The sequence below is a fragment of the Mesoplodon mirus genome, assembly GCF_964341445.2.
Source record: "Mesoplodon mirus genome assembly, chromosome: 7".
In the NCBI taxonomy this organism is placed as follows: Eukaryota; Metazoa; Chordata; class Mammalia; order Artiodactyla; family Ziphiidae; genus Mesoplodon; species Mesoplodon mirus.
Window position 1 is genome coordinate 116,605,087 of NC_138983.1, and position 24,091 is coordinate 116,629,177.

At 39.6% G+C, this 24,091-nt stretch overlaps 1 protein-coding gene across 1 annotated transcript in view; it reads left to right on the forward strand.

The window, feature by feature from the left end:
• Positions 1-239: 239 nt before the first annotated feature.
• Positions 240-24,091, forward strand: part of RAB39A (RAB39A, member RAS oncogene family) — a 29,016-nt gene continuing 5,164 nt past the window's right edge. Inside the window, exon 1 of the mRNA XM_082627794.1 lies at positions 240-597. Within this exon, the coding sequence (XP_082483920.1) occupies positions 371-597 (227 nt within the window). The 5' untranslated portion in view covers positions 240-370. The remainder of the gene's footprint in view (positions 598-24,091) is intronic.

Here is a 24,091-nt window from a genome sequence, read left to right on the forward strand (position 1 = left end):
TCACTGGTTGCTGCTGCTGTCACATCCTTTCACCACACCCACTTTCCCGTCGGCGCCCAGTGAGCTTTGGGGGAAAGTGATTTACAAAGGTCGGGGGCGGGAGTCCGCGAGCAACTAGACTATTTCCCCCCACCCCTCACCACGGCCCCTGCTCCGCCCACTGGCCCGAGGGCCCGCCCCTGGCCCTGCCGGGCCCCGCCTGTCCCTCCAGAGAGGGCGGGGACCAGGCGGCGGCCGAAGCCGCAGGAATATGCTGGAAGCCGGCAAGCGGGAGCCCGGGAGGTGCTGAAGGGACAGTTCCCGCCGCCTTACTTGCCCCGCAGCGGGTGGGTGGGTGGGGCGGCCCTAGAGCCAGCTGGGCACGTGAGCGATGGAGACCATCTGGATCTACCAGTTCCGCCTCATCGTGATCGGGGACTCCACAGTGGGCAAGTCGTGCCTCTTGCACCGCTTCACTCAGGGCCGCTTTCCCGGCCTGCGCTCCCCAGCCTGCGACCCCACCGTCGGCGTGGACTTCTTCTCCCGCCTGCTGGAGATCGAGCCGGGCAAGAGGATCAAGCTGCAGCTCTGGGACACGGCGGGACAGGAGCGGTTCAGGTAGGGCCGCCGGCGCCGGGACCCCAGGGGCCGCACCGCCCCCTCCATCCGCCTGGGGCACCTTCCCCAAGCGTCTGCCGCACAGGCCAGTGTCGGGAGAAGCTCCGGCCCTTCCCTCTCGAAAGTGCAAACACTCCATTCTCGCTTCCCCTTTGCCCCTCCTCTTCCAGGGACGACTTCCTCCTCCGCAGTTTCTCACTTCTTTCTTTGGCTCCTATTTCCTGCGCCCCCTTTCCGTCTTTCCTTTCCCGCCTGAGCCCAGGTCACCCTCACCAGCGCCCTCTTCCCCAGCTCTCTACCCCTGCTAGTATTTTTATCCCCAACTCTTCGGCTCCCCTGCTGCCTTCTCCCCAAACTCAGTGTCCCTCGCTGTACACACCCTGACCTGGCCACCCTCCTCCAAGCTCCCGTTTTCCTCCCCTGACGGAGCGGCTTCCCATCTACGCGGCCCAGGAAAACTGCATAGAAGCGTTCCCAGATTCGTGATTGATCCATTTAGCTTCACAGCAAGCAGTGCTCCAACACAGATTACTGCATGAGCTCATTGGGCATCGTTCAGAGGGAGATGATGAATGCGGTAATGGTCTGAACACCTCACAGCACCGAATGTGGTCATCAGAAATACTGGGCCAGGACCCGTGGGATGTGTCTTGTACAGCAACTAGATGTAACATCAGGGACACAGGCACAGCAGAGGAGTTTTTTGTTGTTTTTAAGGGTTGAGTTGTCTTTAGAAGTTTGTCATCATTGGTGCTTTGGTGAAGAAAAGAGAGATGTACATACTGAGATTTGTTAGGAACTTTTCCTTTATTTTATTTATAATAGGTACTTAACGTTCCAGAGTGATAATAGATCAGAAAATACTTTTCTGCATAGAGGAGGGATCCAAAACTAAACGTAAATTGTATGCATTTCCTAGATATTTAAGATTTAACCAGATATGAAGCACATTTAAAATTTCTAGGATTCAAGGAATTTTTTAGAGGAAAGTAGGGACCTGATATATTGTAGTGTTTGGGGCTTTTTAAAGGTTGCATTATCAACTGGAACTCATTAAAGCAAGCATTCTGTAGTCTTCAGCAAGTACTCTGCTTGTGAAATAGAGTACTTATTGACCGGATTTCCCAAACATGGCTTCCCCTCACTCCAGCCAGCATCTATTCGGAATGAGATGACTCTACTTCTGTGAGAATGTTCCAACACTTTAAAGTTTTGGCTTCCATTCCCAGCTATGACACTGATTCATAGAGATAAGTGAACTGCTTAGCTTGCTTATACCATAGTTTTACAATGTGTAAAGTGGAAAGATAGTAAGGCCTGCCCTTTAGAGAAGTGTTAAAGGTTATTGATTTGAATTGTACAATACCCAGAATTCCATGAAGAAAATTTTTTTTCAAGAAGCCTCCTTTAAAATAATTTTTCAAACTCTGATTCCTCATCTGTAAAATGGAGTCATTATGATCTCTAAGGCTCATTGCAGTTTTACCATTATAAGGTAGACTGCAAATTCATTCACTTGTGATCTCAATCAGAGATGAACTTTAAGATATCTCATGGTCAGAAAAAAGCATTTACTAATAGCTCTTGCTCTACCCTCTAAAGTGAAAATAATAAAAACGTGTTCTTTATACCTCTAGCAACTACTGATAATTGCAGCTACAAGAAACATAGATAGGGCTTCCCTGGTGGCGCAGTGGTTGAGAGCCCACCTGCCAATGCAGGGGACACGGGTTCGTGCCCTGGTCCGGGAAGATCCCACATGCCCTGGAGCGGCTGGGCCCCTGGGCCATGGCCGCTGAGCCTGCGCGTCCGGAGCCTGTGCTCCGCAATGGGAGAGGCCACAGAAGTGAGAGGCCCGTGTACCGCAAAAAAAAAAAAGAAACATAGGTAGTAAAATCTTCTTGTGTCTAAAATTCTTTCCTTAAAAACTTATTGACAAGAAAGTAAAGGATGATTAATTTGTTAGATTTTAAAGACCTTTTCTGTTAAATACATCTTTTTTTATTGCCTTTAAGAAGCATGTAAATTGATTTTATATACACTATTAAAACCAGACAGTAACTCTCTCATAATAATGCAAGGACATTTAGGGAATGTTTACTGACAATGAGTCATACTTTATTTTGCTTGGCTCTTTGCCAAAGATGTATTCCTAAATACATACATATTTCAGTAGCTGCCTCCAAATACTTGCTTTTCTCTCATTTAGCAGAATGTTTCTCCATAAAATTGCATTTAAAACAATTAATGTTAAATCATTCTGTACCTTCCTCTAAGAAAATACAGATACTTATTTTGAGTAAGCACATTTGTTTCATAGAAAGGTACTAAATAGTTCATGAATATACAGTTCTGTCATTAGTTATAATTATACCATTAGGAATTTGAGGAAAACATTCTATTTGGAGGTTTATTGGTGATTAGATATAAACTAACAAAAAGAAACCTACTTTAGACAGTTCAGGGTATAGCTTAAAAGCATAAACAAATATGTTACAGAACAACAAAATAGTGAGCTGATGATTATGACCATAAGTAGCCTTAGTTATCTTTTTTTTACCCAGCTTTATTGAGGTATAATCGACAAATAAAGCCTTAGCTTTCGAAGTTCAGATAATACATGCTAGTAGTCAATAACTACTTACAAAAAATAAAAAGGAACAAAATCAAAGTGAAGAAGGTTTAGAAAAATGATGAATATGTGAGCATCTGTAAATTGTAACTTAACACTCAGTTGTTAAGTTTTTATTATTAACACTATGTTTTAGTCAGGATAAATGTTAAATTGCTGTATTAAGGATACTTAAAATTACAGTGCCTTCATTAACAATAGTTTATTTCTGTCTTGTGTAACAGTCTCAAGGTAAGTTGTCCAAGCTGTTGGAGTGGCCTGCTCCAGGCCATCATTCAAGTACCTTCTCTCTTAGTTTTCTGCCATCCCTAGGACATTATCTTCTTCTGTGTGAACAAAGCTGGATTGCAGGCACACTGTGTGCCAGTTCCAGGGGAGGGGAAAGTAGAGATCTAAATCCAGTAATGTTTCTTCTAAGCAAGTGAGGCCAACATGGTGCAGATCACTTCAGCTCTCAGTTCAGTGAAGAGAAATTAGTTACAAAGCCACACTTACATGGGGCTACCATGTGCCTAGGAAAAAGGGAAGATGGATTTGGCACTGTGGGCATTGGGGGGAAACTAGCAGTCACCACTTTTATTTTTTAATCATCATAGTGGAAGAAGTTTAGCAGGAAAGGAAACAAGAATATTGCTTAACAGCGTTAATAAGGATAAGTAAGTGTAAATAAAGCTAGAAGTATGGAGAGCGAATGTAAGAAGGTAAGAATATAAATTTTGAATTTTTCCCATGAAAAGCACTTAAAGCAATATGAAGATAAAATCAGATAAAGAAAAGCAACATTAGCTGTAGGGATAGAAAACCTGAAGCTTCAAGCCAGATTTGGCCTTTTATTTCGTGTTGTCTGGCCTTGGGGGTATTACAGTTATACCACTGTTTGTAAAGTTCAGAGAATAATGTCCTCCTAGTGTAGTGCTTCTCAAAGCGTGTTCTGCGAACCTTCTGATTCTTTTTAAAGGATGGGTTCTGTAATCAAATAAGCTTGGAAATCCCTATATTCCATTTCTCTCTTAGAAATTCATATCAAAGACTCCAAGAAGTATTGAGCAAAGAAACCTGTTTAACTTTGATTAAACTAGCATTTCCACCATTTATTTGAGGGGCTATTCTTAAAACATGAAAATCTTTGATAACTAGTGTTCTTAGTAGTATAATTTGGGGAAAGCTTCCTTGATGAGTTGCTTTAGTCACATTCTTTGAGCAGAACCAACTAAACTTTTGAAGTTCGGAGCAATGGAAAACGTGCAGACATTAGTTAACCAGCTAATGGGCTGGTTACAGCTAAAGGACTGTAAGCAGTAATTCCTATAAAAGGGACAGCCTCCCCTGCCCCCCTAAAAATCTGAAGGTGACCTGTAACTAATACCACTTAACGTCCTGGGCCTCTCCCTAACTCTCTGCCTGCCTCTTAATCTCTTTTCCCCTAGCTCCTCTTCTACCGTGTATCTTTCTCTTCCTTATGTGTCTTACCCTTCCTTAAACTTCTTTTTATTTTTCCTTTATCCGTTTCATCTATCAGTCCCTACTCATAGTTTCCTCCCAACTTCTGTCTTTTCCTCTCCTTCCTTTTTATGTTAATGTGTCTTTTATGCTCTCATTTCTTTTTAACTTATTCTCCTTATTTACCCTCTGCCTCCCTTTTGTCTCTGTTTTCTTCTCTTCCCCTTCAAAACATTCATATGAAGTAAATGTTTAAAAGTGGTTTAATTTATGTTCTCCGTTCATAATTTTAGAAGTAAGCAACATGAACATTTTATATTTCTCCTTAAGGTATCTTTTAAGATTCCTAAACTAAATAGGTTTTGTTTTTTGGGTTTTTTTAAAGCACCCTTACTTGATCCCCACTCTCCTTACTGTGGTTCATGATCTTTAATAGAAAAAGATTTTCTGATAGTGAATTGGTGGGTTCATATTGCATAGGTAACAGAGCAGAGATTGTCCACAATTAAGTCCCATAATCATTGCAGTCTACTGTAGTTCCAAGTTATTAGAAACAATAGAAAGCTAGACTGTATTTGTATTGAGTAATCTGATAATATACTGTCTTGGTTAAAATTATTTGTGTTGTAACAGAAATATAACCAAATTAGTTTGGATATAAGGGATAAATTATAAATAATACAGGTCTTATGAGAGACAAAAATCTCACTGAACATACAAGTGTCTGAAAATATGGAAGCTCTAATAACAAGAGTTTGTGGATTTTCTCTCTAGTCTATTTCCATTATCCAATGCTGTCAGCTCCCAACTGTCTCAGTCTCTGAGCCTCTTATTCAAATTCTTGAAAGAAAGAATCTCATTGGCTATTTGATTGGCCAGTGAATCAGCTCCCCCAGGGTCCAGTTATTAAGATAATATAGGGCTTCCCTGGTGGCGCGGAGGTTGGGGGTCCGCCTGCCGATGCAGGGGACGCGGGTTCGTGCCCCGGTCCGGGAGGGTCCCACGTGCCGTGGAGAGGCTGGTCCCGTGAGCTATGGCTGCTGGGCCTGTGCGTCCGGAGCCTCTGCTCTGCAACGGGAGGGGCCACCTCAGGGAGAGGCCCGTGTACCGCAAAAGAAATCAAAACCATAAAAAAAAAAAGATACAGGCTGAAAATACTGCACTCCAGCAATATTTACCATAGCCAACACTCGGAAGCTATAAAAATGTCCATCCACAGAGGAATGCACAAAGAAGAAGTGGTCCGTGTACACAATGGAATATGACTCCAATAAAAAAAAAAAAAAAAAGATAATATATACATAAAACACAAAGGGATTATAATACAAACATCCCAGGTATGCATTATGGGTCATCCAATGCAAATGAATCCGTAAGGGTCTACTTTTTGGGAAAGAGAAATTCACAGAAGAAGGAAGTGAGCAGTCACCCCAAAAAGTATCTACTTTATGGAGTTTCAGAGTAAAACTATATGTAAGAAGGAGCCAGCATCATTTCTAACAAGTGTAGCAGAATGTGGAAAGATGACCTGTGTAGCCAAATGTATTTTTATATGATAAAAGTTATTTTCACTGTCCACTCAGAGCATTCAGACCATTTTGAGTGATTGTATAGTCAGCACAGTTAAGAAGCAGCCAGTAATTTCAAAAACCTGTGATTATTTTTCGTAATGTCTTTTTTTCTTCAATGAATCAATTGATTTCGCATGTATAGCCAGAGCCTCAATGACATATTGCTATATGAAAGTGATTATACATTCTGACTATTTAGTAACTAAATATTGTAAATATAGTAGACTAAATATTGTACTCCAATATTTGAAGGCCCTAGGCCAGCAGCAGGCAAAATTGTAAAGTAGGTAAAACTCATTCTTGGGGACTTTGGGGCTTTTCTACTTTTCTTTCCTTCTGTTTTTGGATAGTAGGACCTTGACCTATCCTTCACTTCTATTTTCCCTCACATTTCAGTTGAAAAGCCATCCCTTACTACTCCATCTTAGCTTCAGAGAGAGAAGTAGATAAATGACCAAGAGACACAAAATTATTAAAACTTAATAAGGGTTCTGACAGGAGTATTTCTATTCTAAAAGAGGATGACCACCTAGGAGGTAACACCTCATCTTGAAGTAACATCTCCCTGTTGGCAGAGTTATGGATCTATGGCTGATGGGTGTTGGAGTTTCCTCTCATCATGATGCATTGATGACCACCTATTCTGACACATTGGCTCCACATTTAGCTTTCAAAACAAGGGCTAGAAAAAAAAATTAGAGATAATGTTGCTAGTACATGAATCACTCAGTAAAGTTTTCACATGAAGAAAAGTGCTTTGCTCAGTCTGAGAGAAAGAGAGAGAGAAGAAATTTCTAGTTATTGTCAGTCAGTTTGGTTAGCATACAAAGATTTCTTAACAACTTAGCCTCCAAAGCCATGTTAAAGTTTAAAGAGCAACTTCTTGGAATGATCTGAGAATGTTTATCTTGGTGTTTTAAGAGCCAGTTATTCTTATCCTAGCTGAGTTAGAAGCGAATCTGCATTCTTTCAGTCTGCTCTGTCAAGCAGTGAAGAAGAAAGGTGGGGCTTCCCTGGTGGCGCAGTGGTTGACAGTCCGCCTGCCGATGCAGCGGACACGGGTTCGTGCCCTGGTCCAGGAAGATCCCACATGCCGCGGAGCAGCTGGGCCCGTGAGCCATGGCCGCTGAGCCTGCGTGTCCGGAGCCTGTGCTCCGGAACGGGAGAGGCCACAACAGTGAGAGGCCCGCGTAGAGCAAAAAAAAAAGGTGAACTACTCAACTAATACTGAGGTATACACACACACACACACACACACACACACACACACACACACACACACACCAGAGAACATCAGATTTTACTTTATTAAGATATTTTCATTCTTTCTAAAGTGAAATACCTACAAAGCCTGTGCTTTATGATACTAATATATCTGCCCCCAAATGTCAGTAACTTTTAATCAATTCTGACAATATATAATTCAGGGAAGTTCATTTAAAAATTATTACACCACACAATCTACCTAGCTTATCAAGAAACAAATATTATTAAAACCCATTGTTTTCTGAAAAGAATCACTTTGTGTAATGAAGTACTGTTCTGACCTGTAGGAGTTCCAGAACAGAGGTCCAATATGTTTTAAATTTAAAAGTATATTTTTAGTTTAAGCTGTGAAAGAGTTTCAAAATACAGATAGTAGTTCTGTATACAAGCATGACTGAGTAAATGTCGATGGCTAGCTGGCATATTATTTTATTTTGGTTTAAAATCTTAGTGTTCTTTTAAACATTCTTAAAAAGTACTGAAGTTTTTTTCTATTTCCTTCCTATGGTGATAATTCATTTTTCATTTAGGAACAATATGCTAAATAAAATTATTTTATTACTGGCAGTAAGTCCTTCAGACCATCCACTGATATCAATAGCTAGGATATAAAGAAACCATCAAAAATATCTCAATGCCAAAAAAATGTTGAGGTAAGGGAACAGAGACTTCTCTCGTAGGTTTATTTCTACTTCACTGGTATAATGAGTGCATCAGAGTCACCTAAGAAAGGTCTTTATCAAACCATGCCCCAAAATTCATCAGTGACTTTTCTTGGCAAAATGTTATCCTTCTCTGTGCCTGTTCTTTCCTCTGCTTTTTGTATAATTGGTCAAAATCTCTGCTTAAATTATCTTCCTGTACCAGGAATGTTAAAAGTGGTTTTTCTTCTGATTCTTTAGCTTTTCCAAATGTATTTCCATCTCGTAGGACTTAGTGTGATATGGCTTCAAATGGATAAGGCTGAAGGACAGCCTTAATCACAGACTCCTGCCTCAGAAATACAAAAGAATAGTGTGTGGCCCAAACTGAACCCTCTTCTCTAAGAAGAGATCAAGAGAGAATACTGCAATGGGAGTTAGATACTAAGAACTCCCTGGCTATAAGAGAAGGCATTATGAAGAAAGATTATAGATTCTCAAATTCTAGGCATTGCCCATCATTTTTCTTCAAAGTAGCATTTTTCAGGCTTCCCGGGTGGTGCAGTGGTTGAGAGTCCGCCTGCCGAGGCAGGGGACGTGGGTTCGTGCCCCGGTCCGGAAAGATCCCACATGCCGCGGAGCGGCTGGGCCCATGAGCCATGGCCGCTGAGCCTACACGTCCGGAGCCTGTGCTCCGCAACAGGAGAGGCCACAACAGCGAGAGGCCCGCGTACCGAAAAAAAAAAAAAAAAAGTAGCATTTTTCAAACTAATAGGTGTAATTTGAGTAAAAGTTTCCTTGATCAAATAGTTTTGGAAGTACTGGCTTGTTGCCAGATTTCTCAGAGCTTTTAATATACTAATATCCTAATATACTTTGTAAACGCCCAAGACAGATATGGTATTTCCCAACCCAGAGTCCTTTTACATAGAGTGTTTTAGGAACCTAGATGGGAAGATTAAAGCACTTTAGGAGCGAATACTTCAAAGAAAAATTGTAGGCAATTCCTTAAATTTTAGGAGTATATTTGAGAACCTCTCATGGTTTCTTCTCTCATATGATTCTCTGTCTCTTTTGCTGGTGCTTCTGAATGACTCCATCAGGTCTCCCTTTTAAAACACTTGGTTGCTATATTTTAGGGCAAGATCTAATCAGATCAATAGACTCTAGAGAATCCCTTGGTTTTTGTCCCCTCATTCAAAATTAAAAGGTTTCTCCTCTTGCCTGACTTCTAGGCACTTGTCACAGTTTTACACAGATCATGCAATATCATTAGTACTTGTTTTAAGGGCTACAGAAAGGCTATGGGATTAGGAAATTAAAAGTTAATGAAACAAATATGAGGTGAAATTTAAGACATATATGATAGGACAGATGGACAGACTCTAAAAAGAGAATTAAAAGTGGAAGAGAAGGTATAACTAATTGTATAGGAGAGGACTATTGGAGGCGAGGAAGATTAGTGAAAGATGAATTGAAAACAGAATCCAAGAAAGCGAGCGGGAAGAAGACACATGAAAGAAGCTACAGAGATCAACATTCTGGCCATTTTGGTACAACCATAGGACTGGGAAGAAACAGACGGATGGATCTGGTACAACAGTCTCTTTTTTTAAAAAATATTTATTTCTTTATTTATTTATTTACTTTGGCTGCACTGGGTCTTAGTTGCGGCACACAGAATCTTCGTTGCAGCATGTGGGCTTCTTAGTTTCGGCATGTGGACTCCTAGTTGCAGCATGCGGACTTCTTAGTTGCAGTGTGCGGGCTTCTTAGTTGTGGCATGCGGAATTCTTAGTTGCGGCATGCAGAATTCTTAGTTGCGGCATGTGGACTTCTTAGTTGCAGCACGCAAATTCTTAGTTGCGGCATGCATGCAGGATCTAGTTCCCCAACCAGAGATTGAACCCCAGCCCCCTGCATTGGGAGCATGGAGTCTTTTTTTTTTAAATAAATTTATTTATTTGTTTTATATTTTATTTTTGGCTGTGTTGGGTCTTCATTGCTGCATGCAAGCTTTCTCTAGTTGCGGTGACGGGGGCTATTTTTTGTTGTGGTGTGCAGGCTTCTTATTGCGGTGGCTTCTCTTGTTGCAGAGCACGGGCTCTAGGCATGAGGGCTTCAGTAGTTGTGGCACGTAGGCTCAGTAGTTGCGGCTTGTGCTCTCTAGAGGGCAGGCTGTATAGTTGTGGCGCACAGGCTTAGTTACTCCACAGCATGTGGGATCTTCCCAGACCAGGGCTTGAACTCGTATCCCCTGCATTGGCAGGCAGATTCTTAACCACTGTGCCGCCAGGGAAGTCCAGGAGCTTGCAGTCTTACCCACTGGACCACCAGGGAAGTCCCAACAGTCTCATTTATAAAATGATAGAATTAATGTCCAGAGAGTCTTTGACTGGCCCCAGGCCTTATCATTTGTTAGTGGTTTGCATAATTCTCTTAACTCCTCTGTTCAGTGCTCTTTCTGCTGCATCAGGCCTCCTGGCATGGTTGAAAAGAGTTTTATTGGCACATTGTGTAGTTTCTATCCTGAAAAATATTCTGTTTGCATACAACCCCACCCCCACTCCCATCCCTGTAGATCCAAGTTAATTACTGTGTCTGCTCAAACCATTATTTTTCGGCTATATTCAGAAACAAAAGGAGAAATAGCTTTACACAATAGAGGCGGTACTGATAACTGACAGCAAACACTTGTGGCTGCAATGACAATCAATTCTCCCCTCCATGCAGTACTCAGTGACTGCACTGCTACACTTAGTAACAGGAATGAACCCAGCCCGTTGCAGTGGAAGAATTTATATGAAGTCTGTTGCCTTGTTAGACAAGGAGAGATGTTGGGTATTAGGCAAAGCTACAAGCAAATACTGCTTATGATGTTGTAAAGTTTCAAAAGTACTGTGAGGTAGTTTTCCATTTTTTTTCTAGAGAAACTGAAATCAATCAGGATTATGATTTATGTGTGGAAATCTATGCATTTATTTAGATTAACTGTATACCAGGCACTAGATGCAAAAATAGATATAAAAATAAATAAGATATAGTCTCACATCCAAGGTCCATGCTGTCTCTATACTGGGTAGAGTACAGACTATATTGCTATAACAGAGACTGACCAAATATATTACCTTAAATAATACAGAACTTTGTTTCTCTCTCCCCATGTTAATAGTCCAGAGTGAGCAGTTCTGGACTCTCCAAGTGGCTGTGCCTCAACATCAGTTTCCAGGGTTTTCCAGTCATTGCCATTTCCTAACAAGCAAGAAGGAGAAAGAGGAAGCCTAGGGCAAATGGCATCTTCAAGCAGATGAACCTCAGACTGCACACATAACTTATCATGTCCCATCGATCCAAACTTAGTGATATGCCAAAACTAACTGTAAGAAAGCTGGGGAATATAGTTTCTATATGAGTTGCTATGTACAAGCTAAAATTCATGGAGTTCTATTACTAAAGGAAGACAGGGAGAATAGACACTGGGGGACAATTAGAGATCTTTCTAACAGACTCACAGCAAAGAAAGATAATAAATAATTGGAATAAAGGCTAGTAAGTACTAACATAAGTTCTGGTGGCAGAACAAAGGGAGGAATTGTCATCTGTGTGTAGGGTTAGGGCTAGTTTCAGAGGATGTATCGGAAAGAACGTGGTCCTTGATGCTGGGATATGAAGGATATGTCAGTAGTAAGAGAAATAACAATAGGAAATAATAACAATTTAAAAAGAAGTGGCTTCCAGTAATGATAGCAGATTGAACACCTATGCCTATTTTAGCTTTTTTTCCTGAAACCTCACTAAATTGACAATAGTTTGTTTTGGGGTTTTTTTGGGTTTTTTTTTGTTTTTTTTTGTTTTTTTTTTTTTGCGGTATGCGGGCCTCTCACAGTTGTGGCCTCTCCCGTTGCGGAGCACAGGCTCCGGACGTGCAGGCTCAGCGGCCATGGCTCATGGGCCCAGCCGCTCTGCCGCATGTGGGATCCTCCCGGACCGGGGCACGAACCCGTGTCCCCCGCGTCAGCGGGCGGACTCTCAACCACTGCGCCACCAGGGAAGCCCTTTTTTTTTTTTTTTTAATTTTATTTATTTATTTTGGCTGCGCTGGGTCTTATTTGCGGCACACAGGACCTTTGTTGTGGCATGCGGGCTTCTTAGTTGCGGCATGCATGTGGGATCTAGTTCCCCGACCAGGGATCGAACCCGGGCCTCCTGCATTGGAAGTGCAGAGTCTTACCCACTGGACCAACAGGGAAGTCCCAATAGTTTTGTTTTTTAACCATAAATCCTAGCAAGGAGAATAGGTAAGGAGACAATAGCAAAAAAATTTTGGAAGTAAGAAAGCAGATGGAGGAATGGTAAATGAATTAGCAGATTAAAGAAAATTGGCTTCTAAGCTAGGGGTGGAAAAAGCTAAAGACCAAACCAGTATATATCATTGAATCCCTTAAAGATTCAGGAAATGGTGACACCAGATACTTCTGAAGTGGGAATGCTAAAATAAGGATCATTGATTGTCAGTCTGTTTAAGAAAAACTGGATCCTCACATCCCCTCCACCATTCCACACACCAGGTGACTTCCTCTCCCCCCACATTAGCAAAAAACTAGAAATTTATTCTTTGAAAAGAGTTAAACATAGAGTCTCTTACTGGAAGCATGAGGCATAATTGAGGTTGGGGTCCCTTATTAAAAGTAAGGGCTTTAAGTGAATGTATGCATGTTGTATGCTAAGACTGTCTAGCCCTCTTCCCCATCTTAGCTCCCAGAATGCTAGTAATCAGACCTTCACCCTTCAAACAGGGCATTGGTGAAATCATTTCTGATGAATCTGACCAGGCCAAGAAGAAAGACTTAAGAGGCCAACATTAGAGTTTCCTCAACTAAATGATCCAGCCTGATCGTCTTATGAGTGAGGCTTTTAGTCTCAATGAAAGATTACAAGAAATACTAGGAAATCTGTAACATGAAACCTAGAGACCAAAATAAACAGAAACCAAAAGCAACCAGAAAAACAAAGTTAATAAGGGAGAAGGGAATGTTTAAAAAAACAACCCCCCCAAAAAAACTCTGTCCTTAACCTTCTCAGATGGATAGTGGGAAAGTATTTAAATCATAAAAGAAGAGCAAGATACTAGTTTTTCAAAAGACTATTCTGAGAACAAAAGAGCTTTTGGAAACACAATAGAAAAAAATAAAACAATATAAAGTTGGGGAAATCTCTCAAAAAGTAGGACAAAAAGACAAAGACTTAGAAAATAGGAAAAATATATATATTTTTAAATTAGAGGACTAGTCCAAAAGGTTCAATAAAAAAGTAACAGGCATTCCAGAAAAATGGAACAGAAAAAACAGAGGGGAGAAATAATCAGTAAAGCAATTCAAAAAAAATTTCCTAGATGTAGGGAGGGACCTGAGTTTTCAGATTGGAAGGGTCTAGCACAATAGATGAAAGTAGACACATTCTAAGGGACATCATCGTGGAATTCTAAACACTGGGGCCACAGAGAAGTTCCTACAAACTTCTGGGGTGGGGTGGGGGAGAGACATGGATAAAAGGTCACATAAAAAAGATCAGGAATCAGATTGACTTCAGCCTTCCTGAAAACAACAGTTGAAGCTAGAAGGCAATGGAGAGACTTCAAAATTCTGAAAGAATTTTGTATCTGACCAAACTGTCATTCAACTGTGAAAGCAGAATAAAAACATGCAAGACTTCAAAATATTACCTCATGCATCTTTTTTTTCCCCTCATGAATCTTTTTTAGGAAGCTACTTGAGGATATGCTCTATATACACACACACAGACACAGACAAACACATAACGTGCATAAAAGAATAAACCAAGAATGAAGACATGGGCTCTGAGGAACAGGAGATTTACCCCTGAAGAAAAGCAAAGGAAATGCCCAAGAAAATGGTGAAGGGAGATCATAGGATGCTATCTCTGCCACAGATACCAAGGACAACCAGGCCCGATTGGAGCAGGGCAGAAGATTATAAGAGAGACCTCCTCAGGAAGATGAAATTGACAGAAAAGCTAACAGGAATGAACTTTTTAAAAAATGGCAACTGGCAGAGTTTGGGGTTAGGTTATTGAAGACTACTTGGAAAATTTAGCAAAAAGAAAAAGAAAGGAAGAAAAAGATGTGGTAGAGAGTGCTCACTCATATCTGATGCTTCTTCTGGACACACAGGAGGAATATATTTCCCTTCCCTCTTGCACTTAGAATCATTTGACTAATTCTAACCAGTGAATGTGAGCAGAACTCACATGTGGTAGTTTTAAAATACAGCCCAGATTTTTTAACGTTCTTCCTATCAAGAGGTGGGTTGTTTCTTACTATAGCATAGCCTGGCCTATCTTGATTAATATGCAAGATAATTATTAACTCTAAGGAAAAGCAATCAGTTTATTCCAGGGCTCAGCATTGAAAAGTATACATGGTCAGAATAACACAAATGCCAAGAAATGATCTTCCTAAAATTATGATATAACAGTACAGCTTTGGCAAGTTTGGGGAATGGGAAAAATAAGAATGTGTGGTAAGTGCACAGGTAACTTTGATGAAAACACAAACTTAGAAAAAAAATGGAAAAGAAGAACAGTCTATTCAAATGACGAAAATAAAAGCTGCATAATTTCATATATAGAATGAAATGAGAAAAGGATAAACACCAGTATAAATTATAAATGTAGAGAGATATACAAATCACATGAAATGAAGCAATATTGAGAAAGTTGTATGGAAACAGAAGTCACAAAAATGGTAGGAGGATTATAACCCAAGAAAAAATGTTCTTTAATTATGTTAAATCACATAATGTATTATGTTGTATAGAAAATAAAATAATCATGAGAAGCTGGTCATCATCTCATTTTTATTCTGCAAAAGGATGCCAGAAAGTGCCAGAAAGTGTCAGAATAAGTGCTAAAATCTTTTATACACTTTCTGGTACCATACCAAATAGAAAATAAGCATCCTTCATTATCACCTTACAGACAAATAGTGAAGCTAGAAACATTTCTCATTAATTTCTAAATTATTTGGATTTTCACATTAACTTGTTCTGCCTTCCAGAATCCACTACAAAATACAATTTGAATTACTACCAATTTAAATATAGTAGTTCTTTAGAAAAAGTGGATGATTTCACCTTTATGTTTATAGTGTGAACTGTTATTCAACCCACTTCTCTTTTTGTTATTTAGCCCATTTCATGAATCCCTACTATAAATATCAAAAGGAGATAAGCTTTTTTGGATTTCCCTCTGTTATTCTCCCGTTTGCTTAGCATTTGCATGCTGCCTGGGTACAGTCTTACAGAGTCTGAACTTATTAATTCAGTTGTTTATTTATTTACAACTCTCAGTAGGCCTCATGCATGCCCAATTCTGTTTTAGACACTAGAGATACAGCGTTCCAAAAAAAGTGACAAAAATTCTTGCTCTCGTGGAGCTTCTAATGGGGGGAGATGGGCTATAACCAAATAAGTTGGAAAAATTATATAGGACGTTAGAATGTGTTAATTACTATAGAGGAAAATAGAGGATAAAAGGTGAATAGAGCATGCTGGGGGTGATAAGAAGGCCTCACTATCATAAAATGATGATCTGTGGTGAAAGAAAAATAAAAGATGGTCACAGGGGAATTGATTCACGTATTCAAAGACAGAATATGGCCATTAGGTCTTGTCAGTATTACATACAGCCTCCACAACCACGGACTTGATTTTTGATGGAAAGACCCTGGAATTATACATAGAGAAATTTAATGTTTGTATGTATGAAAAAAGATATTCTCAGTTATAGGCCCCAAGTTTCAGAAGGCAAAGGCAGGGACTGTTAGAGTCAGTAATAATACAAGGAGCGGGGAGACTTGTGTTTTAGTTTCTTGAAAGCAGTTCTAAGGGCCCGGATTACAAGGCAAGTGAAGCAAGTAAATAAAGAATCAACACAGTAACTATTCCCAGAAGGGCAGTAGGAATGTAATGTCATGGTGAAAAAAGGCACTCACAAGGCTAACACATTCATAGGCTGCTTGCTGCCAACAGCCTTTGTCATCAAAGTACTTCCATCTCCTAAATACCTATTTGGCAATTGGCAAAGCCACAAGAAGGGCATTTCCAGTGGACCATCTGGCTCATTTTACCCAGGTAAGTCAGCAAGTGCTCTATGTTTTGTTGCTTTTTTAAGAGACCAGTGCACATCCTATAAAGTTCATAATAATAACATCTAAGATCTCATTCACATTTTTTGGTTGCATTGCCCATATATTAAGTAATTCTTTATAAATATAAGCCAATTCCAGTGCTCTCAATTTCACTTGTCTATATTATTATTTCAGGAAAAAGAATTAGAAAAATTAAACAGTTTAAAATGTTTACATAAACAAGGCAACCATTTTTCTTTTCTAAAGCGAATATACATGTAAGAATAAACTTTGAGATGAATGGATAAAGAAAATGTGTTATATACATACAGTTGAAAATTATTCAACCATAAAAAAAAGAAGGAAATCCTGTCATATGCTACAGCATGGATGAATCTTGGGAATGTTATGCTAAGTGAAATTGAGACAGGAGGGAAGTGGGCACACACTTTAAATGTCACAACCTTTAAAAGAATGACATTGACTATACAACATAAACTGGCTAGAACCAACCTAGGCCCAAGATGGCAGAAGATTTGACTTCCAGTGGACCTTGAGCCTCACTATATGCTCATTGTAATGCCTTAGCATGCTAAACAACACACCCACAGGTGCCATGACAGTTCCGAGGCTGACCATAAAAGGCCAAAAAGTGGGCAGTGGTCCAATTCCTGGAAATCCCTGACGCTTCCCCAAAAGAGTTGGAATAATCCTCCCACTCGTTAGGCTATGCAATTACCCAACCCATAAAAACTAACCACTCCATATTTCAGGGCCTTGTGACTTTTGAGATGGCCCACACTCTGCCTATATAGTGTGTATCTCCCAGAATAAACTTGCTTTCACTTTACTATGGCTCGCTCTTGAATTCTTTCCTGCACAAAGCCAAGGACCCTTACTTGGCGGCCTGTCCCAGGAACTCACCTGAGACCTGGGACAGGACTGTCCTCTCGCTCCCCATTTTCCTGCAACAAAATAAGCCAGTCACAGAGGGACAAATACTGCATGATTTCACTTATATGAGGTAACTACAGTAGTCAGACTCAAAGAAGCAGAAAGTAGAATGGTGGTTGCTTGGGGCTGGGGGGAGGGTAGGAAATGAGTTGCTGATCAATGGGAATGGGAGTATCAGTCATGCAGAATGAAAAAGTTCTAGAGATCTGTGGTACAACATTGTGCTTATAGTTAATAATACTGTATACTTAAAAATTGTTCAGAGAGGGTAAATCTCATCTGTTTTTTACCACAATTTTTTTAAATGAAGGAATTTTGGCTTCATAAAGCTATGTTGAAATTTATAAAATGTTTGCAACTTTGTTTTGTATCATTCTTTTCCTACAAAATATCTGTAGCCTCTATCAGGTCTTTGGTTGCCAGCAACAAAACCAACTTGAGGACATTAATCAAAAACGAAAGTTACTGGAAGCATGTCTACGTGCCAGAGACTTGACAGGATAGCTGGAGGGACCAGGCTTGAAATGAACCAAAAGATCCCAGAAGTTCTGGGCAGCAAGGACCACAGGAGGCCAGTGTGGTCCCGATTGATACTGTTGCCCCTTTTTTGCCTGTTCACCCACTGCCATAAGAAGTCCCAAATGGACAATTGGCAGTCTCAGCTACTAATTCAATAGAAGCATCACGAGGTTCTCTAGTGAAAGCATTTCTCCCTTGGATACTAAAACCTTTATATCAGCAGAGTTCAGAGTCACAGGAATTAGAAGCAACAAAAAATTTTAGTGACTCATTAAGTGTAATTGCAAGAGGTACCATCACCCCACTTTTACCCTTTGTTTCCCATACCACAGCATCTATTCATGGGGAAAAAAACACCACCTACTGTATTACTCACTAGCTTAGAACGTATACATCCTGAAGAATCATGCTAAAATCTTACAGGGTGTCAACTCCTGGACATGAGCATAACTAAATCTTTTTTTTTAATTGAAGTATAGTTGATTTACAATGTTCTGTTAGTTTCAGGAGTACAGCAAGGTGATTCAGTTTTATATATACGTATATATTCTTTTTCAGATTCTTTTCCATTAGAGGTTATTGTAATACATATTGAATATAGTTCCCTGTGATATACAGTAGGTCCTTGTTGCTTATATATTATATATATGTGTGTGTGTGTGTGTGTGTGTGTTTGTGTATATCTGTTAACATAACTGAATCTTAATAACCCATTCCACAGTTTTATAGGTGTATGCCTCTAGGTGATAGTGACATAAGATCAACGAATCCTATGGCATCAGCCCATTTCTTCCTCTGTTAACTGAAACCTTTGTTCTATAGCAAAGTGTGGGATACCATGACTTTGTATAACATATTCCATAAGTTCATGGATGGTGGTGCTAGCATGGCTTGAGTCCACGTTAAATGTCTATTACAGTGAGGACATATCAGTGTCTCCTCTGTGATGGTTTTCCCAGAGTAAGGTACCATATCCAAGGTGTCAGTAACTGCTGGAAAATTGGGTATTAAGCAGTGACAGTTGAGGCAAGAGAAAGTCTCTGCTCAGCCCAGTCCCAGCCTCCTACCATGATTACTGTGAGTCCAAACTGGGATAAAAATACTGACTGATGACTATAGAACAGAACATTTTGTTTCACCAATTATTAGGAACTCTTTCAAAGAGGGGGCTTTTGGTGAGTATTCACATAGGATACAGTATTTGCATACTCAAGACCCACCCACACATGCCAAACCTCCTTGTTATCAGTCTTCTGATTTTGTTTTTTCCAACATGCCAAACCCTTAGCCTCTGCTCGTGAATTGGTGTAGATCCTTAACCTTCATCTCCCCATCTCTTCCTCTGGAAAAAGTACCACGAAAAGTTCCACAAATGGAAGGATTTCTCGTTTCCACTATTGAGTGGAGTAGACTGATGCCAGCGTATTATTTAGAGCCATCTATCTGTAAGGCACACTTGAATTTTTTTTCCCCTTTAACTATAGGGAAATCCACATAAGGCCATAGGTTGAGAGGGTGCTGCTGAAGTAGACATGCTGGGTGTGTGAGCCTTGTTACTCTGGGTCCCCTCAGGTCCCACCCCTATTCCTGCCTATATATATGACTTCTTCTTGATGACAAAGTTCCCGCCTGGTGAATCAGAGAACATAGCTCTTGATGAGCACTCAGATTGCACAGTCACCTGATGTTCAGGTGTCTAGTCTCAAAGCCAGGTTTTAAGCCAAGAACCGTCTCTCAAAAGTGTAATAGCTCATGACAAAGAGGACATGTCTGTATTCTAAAATGTCACATCTGTAATTGTCCAGTGGAACTTTTCCCAGGCTTTCTTTAAATCATTTATTCATTCAGTGAGACTTTCAAAGCCCAGAAGGAAATAGATATAAAATAACATGCAAAAGATGTTGTTGCTTATAAAAAATTGTTACTCATCATTCTTTACAACTCTTGGATTCTTTACAGGGAGGCCTATCTACCTTGTTCTTTTAGGGTCTGTTCCCTGCCTCCTTAAAATACCTTCAAGAACTTCTGAAGACCTAAGTGTCTCGACCCAAGAGAGGAAGTTCCAGAGAAAGATAGATGTTCCCTCATCATCTCTGTAAGACCTGCCTTTCAAGTTCCATTTTTCAGTCTTGAAGGCCTGTCTCTTCCCCTAAATAACTGACAGCAGGGATGCCCAGTTGTTTTAGGGAAAACCCTGCCTTTTCGGACAACTAATTATGAATCTGAAGGCTAACCATATCAGAATTCTTTTTTTTTTTTTAATTTTTTAATTTTTTTGCTTTATAAAAAATTTAATCAGTTATACATATACATATGTTTCCATATCCCCTCCCTTTTGCGACTCCCTCCCACCCTCCCTATCCCACCCCTCCAGGCGGTCACAAAGTACCGAGCTGATCTCCCTGTGCTATGCGGCTGCTTCCCACTAGCTATCTACCTCACGTTTGGTAGTGTATATGTGTCCATGCCGCTCTTTCACTTTGTCACAGCTTACCCTTCCCCCTCCCCATATCCTCAAGTCCATTCTCTAGTAGGTCTGTGTCTTTATTCCTGTCTTACCCCTATGTTCTTCATGACATTTTTTTTTCTTAAATTCCATATATATGTGTTAGCATACAGTATTTGTCTTTCTCTTTCTGACTTACTTCACTCTGTATGACAGACTCTAGGTCTATCCACCTCATTACAAATAGCTCAATTTCATTTCTTTTTATGGCTGAGTAATATTCCATTGTATATATGTGCCACATCTTCTTTACCCATTCATCCGATGATGGACACTTAGGTTGTTTCCATCTCCGGGCTATTGTAAATAGGGCTGCTATGAACATTTTGGTACATGTCTCTTTTTGAATTATGGTTTTCTCAGGGTATATGCCCAGTAGTGGGATTGCTGGGTCATATGGTAGTTCTATTTGTAGTTTTTTAAGGAACCTCCATACTGTTCTCCATAGCGGCTGTACCAATTCACATTCCCACCAGCAATGCAAGAGTGTTCCCTTTTTTCCACACCCTCTCCAGCATTTATTGTTTCTAGATTTTTTGATGATGGCCATTCTGACTGGTGTGAGATGATATCTCATTGTAGTTTTGATTTGCATTTCTCTAATGAGTAAAGATGTTGAGCATCCTTTCATGTGTTTGTTGGCAGTCTGTATATCTTCTGTGGAGAAATGTCTATTTAGGTCTTCTGCCCATTTTTGGATTGGGTTGTTTGTTTTTTTGTTATTGAGCTGCATGAGCTGCTTATAAATTTTGGAGATTAATCCTTTGTCAGTTGCTTCATTTGCAAATATTTTCTCCCATTCTGAGGGTTGCCTTTCGGTCTTGTTTATGGTTTCCTTTGCTGTGCAAAAGCTTTTAAGTTTCATTAGGTCCCATGTGTTTATTTTTGTCTTTATTTCCATTTCTCTAGGAGGTGGGTCAAAAAGGATCTTGCTCTGATTTATGTCATAGAGTGTTCTGCCTATGTTTTCCTCTAAGAGTTTGATAGTGTCTGGCCTTACATTTAGGTCTTTAATCCATTTTGAGCTTATTTTTGTGTATGGTGTTAGGGAGTGATCTAATCTCATACTTTTACATGTCCCTATCCAGTTTTCCCAGCACCACTTATTGAAGAGGCTGTCCTTTCTCCACTGTACATTCCTGCCTCCTTTATCAAAGATAAGGTGACCATATGTCTGTGGGTTTAACTCTGGGCTTTCTATCCTGTTCCATTGATCTATCTTTCTGTTTTTGTGCCAGTACCATACTGTCTTGATTACTGTAGCTTTGTAGTATAGTCTGAAGTCAGGGAGCCTGATTCCTCCAGCTCCATTTTTCGTTCTCAAGATTGCTTTGGCTATTCGGGGTCTTTTGTGTTTCCATACAAATTGTGAAATTTTTTGTTCTAGTTCTGTGAAAAATGCCAGTGGTAGTTTGATAGGGATTGCATTGAACCTGTAGATTGCTTTGGGTAGTAGAGTCATTTTCACAATGTTGATTCTTCCAATCCAAGAACATGGTACATCTCTCCATCTATTTGTATCATCTTTAATTTCTTTCATCAGTGTCTTATAATTTTCTGCATACAGGTCTTTTGTCTCCTTAGGTAGGTTTATTACTAGATATTTTATTCTTTTTGTTGCAATGGTAAATGGGAGTGTTTCCTTGATTTCACTTTCAGATTTTTCATCATCAGTATATAGGAATGCCAGAGATTTCTGTGCATTAATTTTGTATCCTGCAACTTTACCAAATTCATTGATTAACTCTAATAGTTTTCTGGTAGCATCTTTAGGATTCTCTATGTATAGTATCATGTCATCTGCAAACAGTGACAGCTTTACTTCTTCTTTTCCAATTTGGATTCCTTTTATTTCCTTTTCTTCTCTGATTGCTGTGGCTAAAACTTCCAAAACTAGGTTGAATAAGAGTGGTGAAAGGGGGCAACCTTGTCTTGTTCCTGATCTTAGTGGAAATGGTTTCAGTTTTTCACCATTGAGGACGATGCTGGCTGTGGGTTTCTCATATATGGCCTTTATTATGTTGAGGAAAGTTCCCTCTATGCCTACTTTCTGCAGGGTTTTTATCATAAATGGGTGTTGAATTTTGTCGAAAGCTTTCTCTGCATCTATTGAGATGATCATATGGTTTTTCTCCTTCAATTTCTTAATATGGTGTATCACGTTGATTGATTTGCGTATATTGAAGAATCCTTGCATTCCTGGAATAAACCCCACTTGATCATGGTGTATGATCCTTTTAATGTGCTGTTGGATTCTGTTTGCTAGTATTTTGTTGAGGATTTTTGCATCTATGTTCATCAGTGATATTGGCCTGTAGTTTTCTTTCTTTGTGACATCCTTGTCTGGTTTTGGTATCAAGGTGATGGTGGCCTCGTAGAATGAGTTTGGGAGTGTTCCTCCCTCTGCTATATTTTGGAAGAGTTTCAGAAGGATAGGTGTTAGCTCTTCTCTAAATGTTTGATAGAATTCGCCTGTGAAGCCATCTGGTCCTGGGCTTTTGTTTGTTGGAAGATTTTTTATCACAGTTTCAATTTCAGTGCTTGTGATTGGTCTGTTCATATTTTCTATTTCTTCCTGATTCAGTCTTGGCAGGTTGTGCATTTCTAAGAATTTGTCCATTTCTTCCAGGTTGTCCATTTTATTGGCATAGAGTTGCTTATAGTAATCTCTCATGATCTTTTGTATTTCTGCAGTGTCCGTTGTTACTTCTCCTTTTTCATTTCTAATTCTATTGATTTGAGTCTTCTCCCTTTTTTTCTTGATGAGTCTGGCTAATGGTTTATCAATTTTGTTTATCTTCTCAAAGAACCAGCTTTTAGTTTTATTGATCTTTGCTATCGTTTCCTTCATTTCTTTTTCATTTATTTCTGATCTGATTTTTATGATTTCTTTCCTTCTGCTAACTTTGGGATGTTTTTGTTCTTCTTTCTCTAATTGCTTTAGGTGCAAGGTTAGGTTGTTTATTCGAGATGTTTCCTGTTTCTTAAGGTGGGATTGTATTGCTATAAACTTCCCTCTTAGAACTGCTTTTGCTGCATCCCATAGGTTTTGGGTCGTCGTGTCTCCATTGTCATTTGTTTCTAGGTATTTTTTAATTTCCTCTTTGATTTCTTCAGTGATCACTTCGTTATTAAGTAGTGTATTGTTTAGCCTCCATGTGTTTGTATTTTTTACAGCTCTTTTCCTGTAATTGATATCTAGTCTCATAGCATTGTGGTCGGAAAAGATACTTGATACAATTTCAATTTTCTTAAATTTACCAAGGCTTGATTTGTGACCCAAGATATGATCTATCCTGGAGAATGTTCCATGAGCACTTGAGAAAAATGTGTATTCTGTTGTTTTTGGATGGAATGTCCTATAAATATCAATTAAGTCCATCTTGTTTAATGTATCATTTAAAGCTTGTGTTTCCTTATTTATTTTCATTTTGGATGATCTGTCCATTGGTGAAAGGGGGGTGTTAAAGTCCCCTACTATGAGTGTGTTACTGTCGATTTCTCCTTTTATGGCTGTTAGTATTTGCCTTATGTATTGAGGTGCTCCTATGTTTGGTGCATAAATATTTACAATTGTTATATCTTCTTCTTGGATTGATCCCTTGATCATTATGTAGTGTCCTTCTTTGTCTCTTCTAGTAGTCTTTATTTTAAAGTCTATTTTGTCTGATATGAGAATTGCTACTCCAGCTTTCTTTTGGTTTCCATTTGCATGGAATATCTTTTTCCATCCCCTTACTTTCAGTCTGTATGTGTCTCTAGGTCTGAAGTGGGTCTCTTGTAAACAGCATATATATGGGTCTTGTTTTTGTATCCATT